At 42.5% G+C, this 15554-nt stretch overlaps 1 protein-coding gene across 3 annotated transcripts in view; it reads left to right on the top strand.

The window, feature by feature from the left end:
* Positions 1-2010: 2010 nt before the first annotated feature.
* The window catches only part of ABCC5 (ATP binding cassette subfamily C member 5), a 91773-nt gene continuing 78229 nt past the window's right edge, over positions 2011-15554 (top strand). For 2 of the 3 annotated variants that reach the window (XM_067034119.1, XM_059064515.2), the window contains exons 1-2: positions 2064-2147; positions 5405-5588. In XM_067034119.1, the coding sequence (XP_066890220.1) occupies positions 5460-5588 (129 nt within the window). In that variant the 5' untranslated portion in view covers positions 2064-2147; positions 5405-5459. Of the gene's footprint in view, positions 2148-5404; positions 5589-15554 lie in introns of all 3 variants that reach the window. The other variant, XM_059064511.2, reaches the window with a different exon arrangement.

The following is a 15554-nucleotide window of genomic DNA, read 5'->3' as shown; positions in this document are numbered from 1 at the left end:
AAAAACTTTGTCAGTTATAATTTGTGGTTTATCTTTGTACTCTATGGCATCTTATAGAGAAGTTTAAATTTTAATATAGTACAAATTTATCAAACTTTCCTTTATTAATTTGTTTCTGTATCTTGTTTAAGAAGTTCTTTTCTACTCCTAAGTTCACTTAGATATTTCACATTTTCTTCTAAATGTTTGAAAGTTTTCCCTTTCACAGTTAGGCCTTCAATCTACGTGAAATTGATTTTTCTGTGTGATATGAAGTAGTAATCCCTGAGTTTAAAAAAATATGGATAACCAATGGTTCCAGAGCTATTCATAGAATCTTTCTTCCTCTACTGATTTCTAATGTTTTCTCTGTTACAGATCAAGTTTACATGTACAAATGAGTCTGTTTCTAGGCTCTTTATTGCATTGGTATAGTAATCCATCCTTGTGTAAGAACACTGTATTAATTACTTCAGCTTTATGGTACATTGGTGGGCTTTTTTTTTTTGCTGTGCTATGGGGCTTGTGGAATCTCAGTTCTCAGTTCCCTGACCAGGTATTGAACCTGTGCTCTTGGCTGTGAAAGCACAGAGACTTAACTACTGGACCGCCAGGGAATTCCCTCCATTTGTGTTCATACAAGCTAGTTGTATAAAGGTAGAAGTCACTTTCCTTACCTTTTTTTTTTTAAATTTTGGAATGGATAATCATAATACCTATACATAGGGTTGATATGGAGACTTTACAAAATAAGCATGTAAAGCACCAGATACAGAACAGGTAGGCACTCAACACAGTAGTTATTTATATTATGATCCTGTTGAAGATACAGATGAAACACCCAAGAGAAATAAAGTGATCGGTCTCTTTGGAAACCTCCGTTTCATTTATAAAAAGAAAGGGATGAATTGGCATGCCATTTCTAACGCTCTTGCCACTCTAGAAACTGTGGTCCTGGGCTTCCCTGGTGGTGCACTGGTTGAGAATCCGCTTGCCTATGCAGGGGACACGGGTTCGAGCCCTGGTCTGGGAGGATCCCACATGCCGCGGAGCAACTGGGCCCGTGAGCCACAACTACTTTTTTTTTTTTTTTTTTTTTTTTTTTTTTTTTGCGGTACGTGGGCCTCTCACAGTTGTGGCCTCTCCCGTTGCGGAGCACAGGCTCCGGACGCGCAGGCTCAGCGGCCATGGCTCACGGGCCCAGCCGCTTCGCGGCATGTGGGATCTTCCCGGACCGGGGCACGAACCCGTGTCCCCTGCATCGGCAGGCGGACTGTCAACCACTGCGCCACCAGGGAAGCCCGAGCCACAACTACTGAGCCTGCGCGCTTAGAGCCTGTGCTCCGCAACAAGAGAGGCCTGGATAGTGAGAGGCCCGCGCACCACGATTAAGAGTGGCCCCCACTCGCCACAACTAGAGAAAGCCCTCGCACAGAAACGAAGACCCAACACAGCCAAAAATAAATAAATAAACAAATGTGGTGTTTTTTTTTTTTTTAAGGAGGTAATTATACCTATAACAAAAACAAAACAAAAAACCCCCTGTGATCCTGGCCTTTATTTGCTAGAAACCAGGCAGCATAACATTTGGTGATGGGCAGTGGAATTAAAAGGAGAAAGGTGATAGCGCAGAGTCGTGAGCAAGCAATAGTAAAACGTGAAGGGCCACACAGAAGATCTGGGGCTGGCTGGTTGCGAGGACATAGAGGCTACAATGACCTTCACAGTGCTTTTCGGTGCATAAACGGCCAAGCACCGCCGCGACCGCCCTGCCTACAAACACTGACTGCGCTGCCCGCCCACAGAGGGCTACTGTCAACCCTCCCGGCCACCCACTGGAACACAGGGCCTCAGAGAAGATTCCAGACAGGATCGCAGAAACTCTGGGAAGGACGGTGCAGAGCCTGGAGCGCGGTGGAAGGGAGGAGCGACTTGCACCTCCTCCAGGGCTTCTACGGTGCTTCTGGGAAATATAGTTCTTTGCCTCGAATCGAGTCTCGGGCTCCTGGAAGGGGGACTACAATTCCCTTCAGTCTTGGGAAGTCTTTGTGCAGCACGCCTGCGCAGTCTGGCGGCCAATGCCGCTATAAAAGCTTGTTTTGCTCCGGGGCTGATGCTCGGGAGCGTGGTCGAGTGGCCGACGCAGTCGTTTTGGAGCTGGGGCACTGGTAGGTAGCGGCGATCGCCGTACCCCTTTCTTCTCCTTCGGGTTGTCGCGGGTACTATCTCCTGTGTGTTTCGTCCGGAGGTGGGGGGCTGCGATCGAGGATGCGAGCAGGTCGGGGGAAGCCGAAGACTTGAGAAACGGGGCCAGGCTTCCCTCTAGTCTCCCGCCACCGCCTGCTCCTCGGGACTTGACCCCTGAGGGCTGGTGGTGAGGTGGTGAGGTCCTGGCGTCGGAAGGCAGGTAGGGTGGGATGAGTGGTCGGGGTTGCCGGCCACATTCCCGGCTAACGCCACCAGGGGGTGCTGCGCCCGCGGCCCGTGGGTGTGGGTAGCTCTCGCCTCTGCGGGCCCGAACTGGCCGCGGGAACGCCCTAGGGCCCCGGCATCCCAGGCTAAGCTGGCCTAGGAAGCCCCCATCCTCAAGGTTGTAGGGAGACGGCTTGGGGCACCCCCGCTCAATCCCCACAGAGGAGACTGAGCTGCCAGCGACCTCAGAAGCCAACCTCTCGTTTTGGCGAATGGGTAGATGGAGGTTCGTGACAGAAGCACGCACAGCAAACACTTTGCAGAGTCCGGAATGGAATCTAGATCTCTGGACTCTTATTAGTGCCCTTTCCCCTTCCACCACACACAGCTGCATGGTGCTTTGTATTTATCACATAGGGGTCGTTTGGTTTCTGCACGGACGTGGGGAGGCAGGAGGCAGATGGGCACGGGAAAGACTGGCAAAGTTTCAGAGGGTTTTGAAGGAGAAGATGAATAGGTCATTCTGGGGTCTCCAGCGTAAGTGAAAGGTGCAGAAGGCTGGGGCACAGCAAGTGGATATGAAGGGGGTGGTAAATACATTATCCTTGTAGCTTCAGGTCTTTTTGTGTAGCTGCAGGGCTTGGAACCAGATTCCTGAGGTGTTGGAAACCTAAGGAATGTTGTAATGAAGGCAATTTGGAAACACCAGTCTGGCTATTTACAGTCCTTATAATCCTGTGCAGCCCCCTCCCCCCATGCAGTTTCGACTGCATCATCGTGCAGGAGAACGTCTACACTTTTATCACTGGAAAGAGAGTTTTGGTTAAAAAAAAAAAAAAAAAAAGGCAGCTGACCAAGTGGCCTCTGCGCTGAGCACCTCTTTGGGTTCTCCCACTTTGAATATGCTGCTAGTGCCGTCGTTCAGCTCTGACTCAAAAATAAATAAAAATACCTTCCCTTTTCCCTCTCTTTATAATTGGAGCAAGTTAGCATTTTAAAAAAGACTTTTAAACAACTTTAAGGGAGAACAGAAAGAAGAAAAGAGAGAAATACAAAAGGTATCCCTAAAAAGTCTAGCTAGTGATCTTAACTGTTTTCTTCAGATTTGGTCCTTGTTTCCCAGACCCATTGGACTTCCTAGCTCTTGGCTGGCCTCCATGTGGGCTGCCCTCTCTTATATCCCTGATCCACAGAAGCTGGAATCCTCCTTCTGTTCAAGGCTAGGAGATACTCGCTTTGTCCCTGCACAAGGCTTGCCTACTTTCCTAGCTGTGCCTCTCTCCCCAGGAAATTAAAGAAGCAGGAGTGTTAGAGGGAATGGGAAATTGCTCCCCACACCCTTCCAACATAGAATAACTTGGAATAAAGTGATTGAAAGAAACTGAGGTTACATGAATTCTTAGACAATTGAGATGATCTTTGTGTTCTTCCTGACATGGCATTTGGTATTGTGAGTGAGTTACAATACTTTGGCCTCTTCCCTTTCAAACTGCCTCCTCTCCACTTGCCTTTTTTCAAAGTTGGACTAATCTTCTGCTTTCCAGATAATCAGCTAGGCTGGGGAACCTTTGGAGGGGAAGGTTGGACTTCAGTGATCCCTGTAAGAAGGATTATTCTGATCTGCAGCTGCATCCCAACATTGGGGACACTGGCAGATGCCAGGTCTGTTTATAGTTTAGGCTTGCTGAGGTCTCAGTGACGTGATTGCTGTGTTCTTGGTTGTAAGCCGGTGCTCTTCATGGTGCAGTTTGTCATTGGACAAGGTGACTTTTTTCTTTGAAGATAAGTAACTTAGCAGTATCAACTCAGGGTACTTGAGCCAGACCCCTGAAAGGCAAGAAGTAAAGGCTTTCTTTGTGCTGAAAACACGTCTCTGTGGAGGAGATTTAGTCCTTTTTATTTAGAGGATTTGTAAGTGTTCTCCTTTTTTTCTGACACCTTAAAAAATGAATTGTAGCTATCAGAATTATGTCCGTACTGTTGTACTTTTAAGTATCAATGATAGCTAGGAATTTATGGAATTCAAAAGGCAACACAGCTACACTTCTTTAATTTCTAGTGAGGCTGGTATGAAAATTGTTTTCCCAACTTGTACCTGGGAAGCTTTGAACCATCTTAGACAGGGGGAAATGTTTTAGAGACGTATGCATGTGTTTTGTTTTTTCAGAAGTAACCAGAGTTGATACCAGATATTGATTAGAGATAACCAGGCTAGCAGGGTTTTAGAACAGAGTTTCAGGTAGATAGCAAGTAAGACTTAGTAGGACAGGGTAGGGAATTTGTTTTTGTTATTGTTTTTTAATAAGAGCTTTGTTGAGATATTTTTGTATCATGAAATTCACCCCTTAAAGTATATAACTTGGTGTTTGCTTAGTATATTAACAGAATTGTGCAATCATCACTACTATCTAATTTTAGAACACTTTCAGTAACCCAAGGGGAATTTGTTTTTAAAGGTAAGGTGTAGTATTATTTTGTGTTTTAGCTATGTAACTTCACAGAGCTTTAAAAGCATCAGTTAACCATTACCTAATCATAAAAATACAGAGATGGGATATATTATTGGTAGAATAAGTATTTTATAAGTTTTCATTTAGTAAAATTTATCCGTTTTAAAATTGTGGAATTTGTAATGCTTGGAACAAACTTAAATTGTTTCCAGAAAGCCTTTTTTTTTTCTTTTTAAGGCCTATCTAAATGCTGTCTATACATTGTGATTGAACATAGTTGAAGGTGAAGAAGGCGGGTGTCTCTATCACTGTGTTTATTTTTTTTAATCTTTTTTTTTTTTCCCCTTTGAGGTTGGAGGAGAGAATTCTTCTTGATTCTATCACACTGAATTTTTTTCTTGAAAAAATAAAAGGGTAATTGAAAGATTTTTGAAAATTTATTTTTATAGATATGACAGAAAACTTTAAGGCTTTTGTCCTTTTTTCCCCTATTCTGGAGCACTTTCACTTATGATGAAGCACAATTTAGGAAATCTCTGTCCTTGATGAATTTTTAATTTCAGAAATTCTCAAGTGGAACCAAGAGTCTGTGAGCCCTGGCACCTCCACTCAGAGAAGATGAAGGACATTGACATAAGAAAGGAGTATATCATCCCCAGCCCTGGTTATAGAAATGTGCGGGAGAGAACCAGCAATTCAGGGCAGCAGCGAGACCGCGAGGACTCCAAGTACAAGAGAACTCAACCGGTCAGTACTGCCTTGCTTGAGTCCCTCTTCTTACCTGCTTGCTGTGCTAGACCACACCTTCTCTCTTCACAAGATGCCTAATTTAAAATAAATTTCTTTTTCTTTATTGGCTTTAGGTCACTGTTAAGAATTTATGGTTATTTATGAAAGAGGAGAGGTTGGCTCCCAGCTTCTCACCTATTTTCCCCCTTGGGTTCTCCTCTAAAAAGGCTTTGCTTGCGAGAAGACAATTTATGCCAGGTGGGATAGGGGAAGGCCTGGGCAGGGAGCAGGGGGCATATGAACCATTAAACTTCATTCATGTACTTAAAATTGTTTTCTCCCTCTGCCTCGGTTGTCTGCCTTTAAAAGGTGACTCCTTTGGAGATTTTCATTCAGACCTCAATGTGTACTTGAAACAATTCCAGATCGTTGGAGGATAATCAGTAAAAGTTTCAAGTAAACCCATGAGTGTAAAGGAGCCTTTAGTTAATAACCTAATTTCCTCCAAGGGAAATAATGAATATACATTTTAAACTGGAAGAAATATCTTTATTCTGGGGAAAAAATTATACCTTTTCTTGAATTGCAGAGTAACTAATAAGGAAGAACGGGGGTTGCTGGGTAGGAAGTTGAGGTTTGTGTTCAGCTGTTTGTTCTGTGAAAATTGGAGAAAGATATGGCTCTGAAGCTGACACTGGAGTTTCATTAGCCTGACATTACCTGTCCCTCTTTGCTACCTGAAAGCTGTTGCCTTATTAATCAACATTTTCTAACTAATGGGTGTTTTCTGTTTCTACTGTATATTATACAGTGCTTTCCCATTCAAGCTTAACTTTGGGGAAACATAGATTCAATGTAATCAGTATCAAATCCTTAAGGTGCCAGTTTTTTACATTTTCTTTGTCCCTTTGTCCAAACCTTATGTTAATTAAACACGTATCAGGTACCTTTTGAATGCTAGACACTGTTAGTATAGGACTTAAACTGGAAAAAGTCACAAAGGTAACACTGGAGCAGGGCTTTGAAGACTGATGACATGGGGATGCTTTCAAGCTGCTTAAGTCATCTGTGCCTTAGTGGTTTATGAATAAAATGGTATCAATGGTAGAACCTAACTCATGAGTTCCCTTGAGGATTAAATGAGCTAATACATGTAAAATGCTTAGAATGGTGCCTGCCACATAGCCTGTGCTCAAAAAGTGTTAGGTCTTAGAGCTAGTTGTCTAGAGCATAGGATATATGTGAGAATGCTCTGCACGCCATGCTAAGGAATCATTTACTATGGGTGTTGGGGAACTATTGGAAGCTATTGAGAGGATTTTTTTCTTTTAACTTTTTTATTTTGAGATAATTGTAGATCCACATGCAGTTGTAAAAAATAATACAGAGAGATCCCATACATACTTTATCTAGCTTCCCCCAGTGGTAACTTCTTGCATACTATAGTATAATATCACAACAGGATATTGATTGACATGGATACCATCCATCCACCTTATTAACACTTCACCAGTTACACATGCACTCATTTTTGTGTGTGTAGTCTATGCAATTTTTCCACATGTGTAAATCTGTATGACCAGCACCCCAGTAGAGATACAAATCAGCTCCACCAAAAGAATCTCTCATGCTCCCTTTTTAGGGCCACAGCTACCTCCCTTGCCCTCTCCCCCAATCTTTTTTTTTTTTTTAATAAATTTATATATTTATTTATTTTTGGCTGCATTGGGCCTTTGTTGCTGCGCGCGGGCTTTCTCCAGTTGCAGCGAGCGGGGGCCACTCTTTGTTGCAGTGTGCAGGCTTCTCATTGCGATGGCTTCTCTTGTTGCAGAGCACAGGCTCTAGGCACACGGGCTTCAGTAGTTGTGGCACGTGGGCTCAGCAGTTGTGGCTCACAGGCTCTAGAGCGCAGGCTCAGTAGTTATGGTGCACAGGCTTAGTTGCTCCACGGCATGTGGGATCTTCCCAGACGAGGGCTCGAACCCATATTCCCTGCAGGTGGATTCTTAACCACTGTGCCACCAGGGAAGTCCCGGTCTCTCCCCCAATCTTTGGCAACCACTTATCTGTTCTCCATCTCTGTAATTTTGCCATTTTAAGAATGCTGTACAAATGGAATCATATAGTATGTAACCTTTTGACATTGGAGTTTTTCACTCAGCCTAATTCCCTTGAGATCCATCTGATTTGTTGTGTGTATCAATAGTTCTTTCCTTTTAATTGTAATTTTCCATGCTATAGATAGACCACAGTTTGTTTAACCATTCATCTGTTGAAGGACGTTTGGGTTATTTCTAGTTTGTAGCTATTACAAAAAAAGCTGGTCTGAACCATTTGTGTATAGGATTTTGTGTGAATAAAATTTCCATTTCTCTGGGTAAATTCCCAGGAATGTAATTGCTGGGTCATGTGGTAAGTGCATGTTTAGTTTTATCAGAAACTTCAATACTCTTTTCCAGAGTGGCTGTATAATTTTACATTCCCACTAGCAATGTATGAGTGATCCAGTTTCTCTGCATTCTTGCCAATATTTGGTGTTATTAATTTTATTTTAGCATTATGATAGGTATGTCTGATATATCATTGTAGTTTTAATTTGCATTACCTAATGGCTAATGCAGTTGAGCTGAGATTTTTAAGACTTGATTTTTATCTTAGGAAGATTAGTTTTGAGGCAGTGTAGGAAAAACCTGTATGAGAGAAAGAGAGAGACAAAATGCAGGGAGCCATCTGGAGGCTCCTGTGCCAGCCCATGTGAAAGAGGCCAGGGGTCTGTGTCCAAGAATAATAGTGAGGATGGAGGAGAGGGGAGAGATTTGGGGGCATCTTTGGAAGGGGAGGGAAACATTGGGGTGCCCGGGATTCATGGTAAGGATTTAAAACTATTGATGGACACATGGGAAGAGAAGGAAGGAGAGGAGGTAAGAATGAGTTTGCTTTTGAACATGTGGAATTTGAAGTGCACCCACATGAGATGATTAGCAGATAATTAGAGCATAGGCAAGGAGTAGAGCAGGGACAAGTTTTGGAGTCATTAGTGCATCCATGTAGATGAAGCCTTAGGAGTGAACAAGCTTGCCCATGGGTAGCTTGTAGAGCAGGAAGAGATGGAACCTGGGAAGGTAGTGTGTGGCCCTGTCCAGTTGGTTAGAGCAGAACTGACTTTAGGGTGTGCACAGTGGGAGCAGCAAACTTTTCCTCTGTGGGTGAAGAAGAACTGGAAATGGAGTCACTGTTGTGCCTTTTGTCCCCTAAATTATTAAGTCAGGCACCAGACAGCGAGTTTCCTTTGTGTGGCTGAGCCTCATCTTGAAGAAACAGGAGGCTGATACCAACCACTTTTATAAAATCTGAGCAGTCCACATGAATTTCATTTTCATTATCCTTTGATGTTTCCTAAACTTTTACATTTTTGTACTGTTTTCCTGTTTTTTACCATATCCTGTACCCTCCGAACTTTTTTTTTTTTTTTTTACTTAAATTATTTCTTTTAGATTTTTTTTTTTTTTGATGTGGGCCATTTAAAAGTCTTTATGAATTTGTTACAATATTGCTTCTGTTCTGTTTCGGTTTTTTGGCTGCGAGGCATGTGGGATCTTAGCTCCCCAACCAGGGATCGAATCTGCACGCCCTGCATTGGAAGGCGAAGTCCTAACCATTGGACCGCCAGGAAAGTCCTTAATTCTTTTAATATACTGGCTTATTTTTTTTTTTCTCAGCTTTGACCTAAGCAATAGAATCATAGGTTTATGCAACCTATTTTTTTTTTTTAATTTTATTTTTTTTTTTTTGCGGTATGCGGGCCTCTCACCGCTGCGGCCTCTCCCGCTGCGGAGCACAGGCTCCGGACGCGCAGGCCCAGCGGCCATGGCTCACGGGCCTAGTCGCTCCGCGGCATGCGGGATCCTCCCGGACCAGGGCACGAACCCGTGACCCCTGCATCGGCAGGCGGACTCTCAACCACTGCGCCACCAGGGAAGCCCTATGCAACCTATTTTTTACACACGTTAAAAGGAATGTGTAAATATCAAGTGTTTTTAAAAGTTCACATACCACCTAGAATCTTCTTGCATATTACCTGTCAAAATCCAAAATCTTAGATATAAATATATCTTGAACTTGTCTCATATGTTAACAGTTTGCTAATAGAGGAAATCAGCAAGATGATAAATTTCTGGTTCAGTGATAGTTTACAAATAGGTAATTTAAGTATTTGGGAAGTAGAATGGCTGTATAAGCCTACCAATTTTAAGAATGTAAGTAGAGGGACTTCCCTGGTGGCGCAGTGGTTAAGAATCTACCTGCCAATGCAGGGGACACGGGTTCAAGCCCTGGTCCAGGAAGATCCTACATGCCGTGGAGCAGCTAAGCCCGTGCGCCACAACTACTGAGCCTGTGCTCTAGAGCCTGTGAGCCACAACTACTGAAGCCTGGGCGCCTAGAGCCCATGCTCCACAAGAGAAGCCACGGCAATGAGAAGCCTGCACACCACAATGAAAAGTAGCCCCCACTCACCGCAACTAGAGAAAGCCTGCACACAGCAATGAAGACCCAACGCAGCCAAAAATAAAATAAATAAAAATTAATTAATTAATTTTTTTAAAAAGGAATGTAAGTAGATAATTGGGTAGAGATTACAGTTTCGTGTCTCTTGATCATAACCATTGTTTCTATATTAGTTGTTAGAGATGAAATCTGGGATGGGACTTCCCAGATGCCAGGCGTGTCTATTAGCCATCAGAAATAAAAAAACAGTACATCCCAAAGTAACAAAAGATAAGGATACATCATCTGTGGCTCTTAATTGGAAAACAAGGTTTTATTCACCACCATTAGCCTTCAATAGGTCCAGTTAACATGGACACATGAAACTGTCAAACAGAAGTCAGAAGCAAAGCATTAGGGAGTAAATTCTCATTTTAAACAGGCGGGTGATTTTTTTTTTTTCTCTCAAGCTGTAAGCAAAGTTTCAGAGTACACAGTTTGCCTGTTTCTTAATATTGTGACCAAATCTTTTGGAATACTCTTTGGGAAAATTGCTCTAATCATTCACGTTTCAGATATTTGTATCACATTTGCTTAGAGCTAATTAAATTAAAAATAATGCATTTTCACACCTCCCCTTTGTTTAGGACTATTGAGTTAAAGCTTGTGGCCACACACAACTTGAGGATTTGCAGACATCCTTTAATCCTGAAGTGCTAATAGGGGTGCCTTCTGTTGTTGTTAGTTCTTTGAGCCTAAGTATTAATCTTGGCTAGCATTAGGCTGGCATTATTTCAACTGACAAAGATTTATGTCCAGACCGCTCCTTAACACTGTTCCTGTGTCTGAGGCATGACTCTCCAAGCATAGCTCCTTTTCTTATAACTGCATTCAGATATGCACATGTCGATCACATAACTCCACCAAGTCTGGTTGGTTTGTGTGTGTTTTTTTTTTAATTGAGGTATAGCTGTTTTACAATGTTGTATTAGTTTCTACTGTACAGTGAAGTGGAGTTCCATTTGCTATACAGCAGGTTCTTATTAGTTACCTATTTTATACATATTAGTGTATATATGTCAATCCCAATCTCCCAATTCATCCCCCCACCCCTGGCTTGGTTTGTTTTAAGATGTGATGTTTATTCACTTTTTAAATTTAGCAAACATTTGAGCACTCTCCAAGATGCACGCACAGCCCTGAATGAAGTGTTCTGGTGCACATGAAGATAAATTAATGCTGGGCCTGCCTGCCCTCCGTAGCTTAAACTCATAGGCATGTACATAGATAACTGTAATTTAGATGCTATGGAGATTAACAAGAAGGAGAGGATGCTTCAGTCTTTGAGGTCAGGGAAGACTTCAGCAGGAGGTAGCATTTGGTTGGAGACTTAGAGGAATAGGTAGAATTCAGAGAAATGAAGAACATGCCTGGTAGAAGAAAGAGCTGTGGGTAGGACCAACTAGGTGCTGTTGGCTTTGAGCACGAAGTGTGAAGTCATATATGTAGAAGGATAGATCAGTGAGTTTCAGATGATGTGTTCTTGAATAATAGGCCAAGGAGTTTGGATTTTAGTTGCTTTAAATTAAAACTTAAGCAAAAGCAAGACAAAGCAATTTGACGCTTTTATAAGCTTTTTTATTGTGGTGGTTGTTTGTTTTCTTACTGTGCTCAGGCCAAAGCCAAAGGTGACTTGTTTTTCCCTAGCATGTATAATCTAGGAAAGGAGGAAACATGGAAAATAAGCAAGACTTCCCTGGTGGCACAGTGGTTAAGAATCCATCTGCCAATGCAGGGGACATGGGTTTGAGCCCTGGTCAGGGAACATCCCACATGCCACGGAGCAACTAAGCCCATGCACCACAACTGTTGAGCCTGTGCGCCACAGCTACTGAGCCCACATGCCACAACTACTGAAGCCCGTGTGCCTAGAGCCCATGTGCCGCACAACAGAAGCCACTGCAATGAGAAGCCCGCGCACCACAACAAGGAGTAGCCCCTGCTCGCCGCAACTAGAGAAAGCCTGCGTGCAGCAACAAAGAACCAATGCAGCCAAAAATAAATATTAAAAATAAGTAAATTAAAAAAAAAAAAAAAAGAAGTGTACCACTGGTGGAATTTGCTTTCTACCAAGTTAGAATATTCTGCTTCTAGGCAAAGTAACAAAACAAGTATTCTCAAAGTCCAGTGACCTTCACTTAGTGTCTCCTTTAGTTCCTTGTTCGGCTGACACTGTAGCCCTGGTTGGAGTGTTCATAATTAGTGAGTGGAAATATTTGGGTGAATTGAAGTTACATGCTAGAGACAAAGATGTGGTGTAATCTCTTACCAAGAAATATGATTCTAAGATATATTACTATGAAAGAATTATGGTCTCATTATAGAAAATGTGCAAATTGTAGAAGATTATAGAAAAAATAAATCACCCTTAACCCCTTTACCTAGAGACAACTATTGTTACCATAAAGTAGTTTTTGTCTAGTATATTACACTTTTAGAGAATGTAACTCTGAAAGTTTTTCTTTATGGACTAAGGGTATGTGAATTTTTCCGTGCTCTTGTGTTTTCAGTGTCAAAAGTATTATGTGTGAGTCTCCTTGCAGAAGGAGAGCAGGGTGAAGGAGATTAGTATTTGCAGTCTCTGCATTATTTTTCTCTTGAATGCTACTCAGTGACTCAGCACATTTTCTGGACAGTTAGTAATAGGATGCGTAAGAACACCTGCCTTTTTTTTTTTTTCTTTTCCCTGAAGGCATCTATAAAGCTTTATAAATCTTAGTACGGTATGATACGGTGTCTGGCCTGGTGCCAGATGTTGGTCTCCAGTAGCAGCCCAGAGCTCCCTTGTAGAGATGACAGCAGTGCTGCCATTGGTGCAGAGCCCAGGTGGCTTTCCTGCGTGGGACTGAGTCTACAGTGCCATGGGTCTCCTAAGATTGGCCTGCTGCCTTGATCATGAGCTCTTTTATGCCATCTGCAGCAGGACTGCTGCTTCTTTCCTAGGAAATGCTGCTTAAGGGAAATAAATATAGCTTGTTGGCATGAGTTAAAGGAGCTTTCTGTCAAAAGGGAAGAAAAGTATTGGAACTAGCTTTTTGTTTTTTAGGCAGTTTTAAATACCCAAACCTTTATTTTGTTAAGATGTATAACTTGGAAGTTACAAATGGTTAATGAAAACTTTCTCGTGAAACTTTGGTTTTGCTTTGAGGTAGCCTTTTGCTAATGCTTTTTTGAATGTCTCACCATTCTGTCCCTCCCTCTCTCTTAATCAAAAATAAAAAGGTCAATGCCGGAAACAGGAAACAAAGCTTCCGGAGGTCTTTGCAATGGTTGAACCTGTCAGTAGAATTAAGCTTATTAAGTCTCTTCCTTGCCTCCTTACCCCCTTTTTAGGGAGTTAACCTATTTAGGTAATTAACTAGATGTTACATATGTTTTAATTATTTAAGATTATTTTCTGAATTAGCTGTTCAAAGAATCAACTTAACTGTTATTAGATATCAGATGAAAACTTCTGTTTACTAAAGCAGATATGGTGTTGAGCAGTCACTTAGTTTCCTTAAATGTTGTATTCTCACAGTGGAAAAATAGCCAGACTGCCCAAATCTTCACCTTTGCCTTTGCTTCCCACCATTGTCAGCGGTTCCAGCCTGCTCTGCAGTACAGGAGTCACATGTTGGACCCACTAATGTCTTATTCTAGGCATTTAACATGGGCTCACATGGTACTTACTGATCACTGAAGGGAGTTTCATTTACAAATTATATTTTGGCTTTTTTTTTTTTTTTTTTTAAGCTAAAGCCTGAAAATCTTGAAGGGATTTTGTCAAGTGCAAACGACCAGCATCCTACTGTATATACATCAGTGGTTCTCAGTTCAGGCTGCGTATTAAAATCACTTGAAGAGCGTTAAAAAAAAAAAAACCAATGTTCCAGACCAATTAAACCAGTCTCTGGGGTCAGGCTCAGGCATCCATGCATGTTGTTTAAAAGCTGCCCTGGTGATCCTAATGTGTCAGCAGCACTGAGAACCTCTGCCTTAGATCTCATGGAATAAAGTCTCTTCTGTCCCCTCAACCAGTGGGGCTCCAAGTGTTTCCCATGTCTTTTTTTCCCTTCTGTGATTTATTTTCAGTTTAGTCCTTTGAAACCTTATCATTATAATAACAAAGTTAATCTCACACCCCAGTGTAATAGAAACTTTAGAAAAGTTCCTTGGAATTTAGCTTATGAAACAATTGAAAGCCCTCAAATTTCTCTGGATTCTGGGGCAATGCTAGATTATGAGCTGCGGAAAAATACCTGTTTCACGGTGATGGTGGTAAGTTATATCCATTGGTTTTACATATTTACACTTGTGAATTGTAATAGCTTATCCTCAGCATGAGGGTAATACAGCCTAGTTACAGATTGGTGAGCGGGGGGTACAAGTTAATTCATAGCCGCTGAGCAATAGGGCTGAAGTTAGCAGGTTCCCTAACTTTGAATAGTGAGCCATTTCTATTATATTCTGCTTCCTTCCTGTGAAGATTACGTTCTAGAATTTCGCTGTCCCTCTTGACTGAAGTGACCGCTCTTTGGAAGTTCTTAAGGGAAATGCTAGAGACGGTCAGAATCATGTTAATAACCCATTGGAATAAGGAAGTGCTGAGAATTGGGAGAGGAAATGTCCTTCATAGTGCTAACTTGTCGGGGAGAGGGAGGATGGGGACGCCTGGAGTCAGCTGTTCCTGGGAGGGTATCAGCTTTTTCATTTCTTTTTTAATTTAAAAGAAAATTTAACTTTAATTTAATTGTTAACATTTTGAGTCTCTTGAAAACTGTATCTGACAGTGTAACAGTTCCTCTTAAAAGTTTGTCTTTCTAAATGTTTGTCGTAAAGGCAGCTGTGGGGCTGGGACACCTGCAGAAAAGCTTTTACTTGGGCCAGAAGAGTTTATGAGAAGAGGCTACCCACTCTGTATTTGTGTTAAGACCTTGTGAATTAAGGAGAGGGTAGGAAGAATATGCTGTAGAGTCTGAGGCCTGTCCGTTCTGATTGTGCCCCAAGTGTGGCTTTCCTTGTGGGGTGGGCGAGATGGGAATATTGCAGCCTTTAATCCCCTTGGAAGCTAAGAGGTGCCTCTGGTTGATTCCTCAGCCTCTAGGCTTAGCAAGGCTACCCTGCTGTTGTCCTGCTGTCGGGAAAGGATTGTTCAGCCTGGGGAATGATTGCTGGCCCCTGGTATCTTGTCCCAGGGGCCTCCATGCCGGGGGGAAGCCCGTGGTTGCCCTGTCAGCAGACATTCCGCTCTGGCAGCCTGTTAAAATGAGATGGGACAAACTAGATAAACGGAAGCCATGCGGTGTGATAGTGAGAGCTAATTATCCCAGCCCTGAGGATGGTCTTAGTGCACAGAGGATGGAGGGCTCTTGTGCAAACCTGTCTGTTTGCTATGGATCGAAAGTTCCTTGTTTCCCTCACGGGATGGGCAAGTAAATGACTCTGTGTTTCCCTGAC

Source organism: Kogia breviceps, chromosome 5, assembly GCF_026419965.1.
Source record: "Kogia breviceps isolate mKogBre1 chromosome 5, mKogBre1 haplotype 1, whole genome shotgun sequence".
Classification (NCBI taxonomy): domain Eukaryota; kingdom Metazoa; phylum Chordata; class Mammalia; order Artiodactyla; family Physeteridae; genus Kogia; species Kogia breviceps.
Note: the sequence above shows the minus strand (reverse complement) of the source record. Positions and strands in the feature narration are given on the sequence as shown.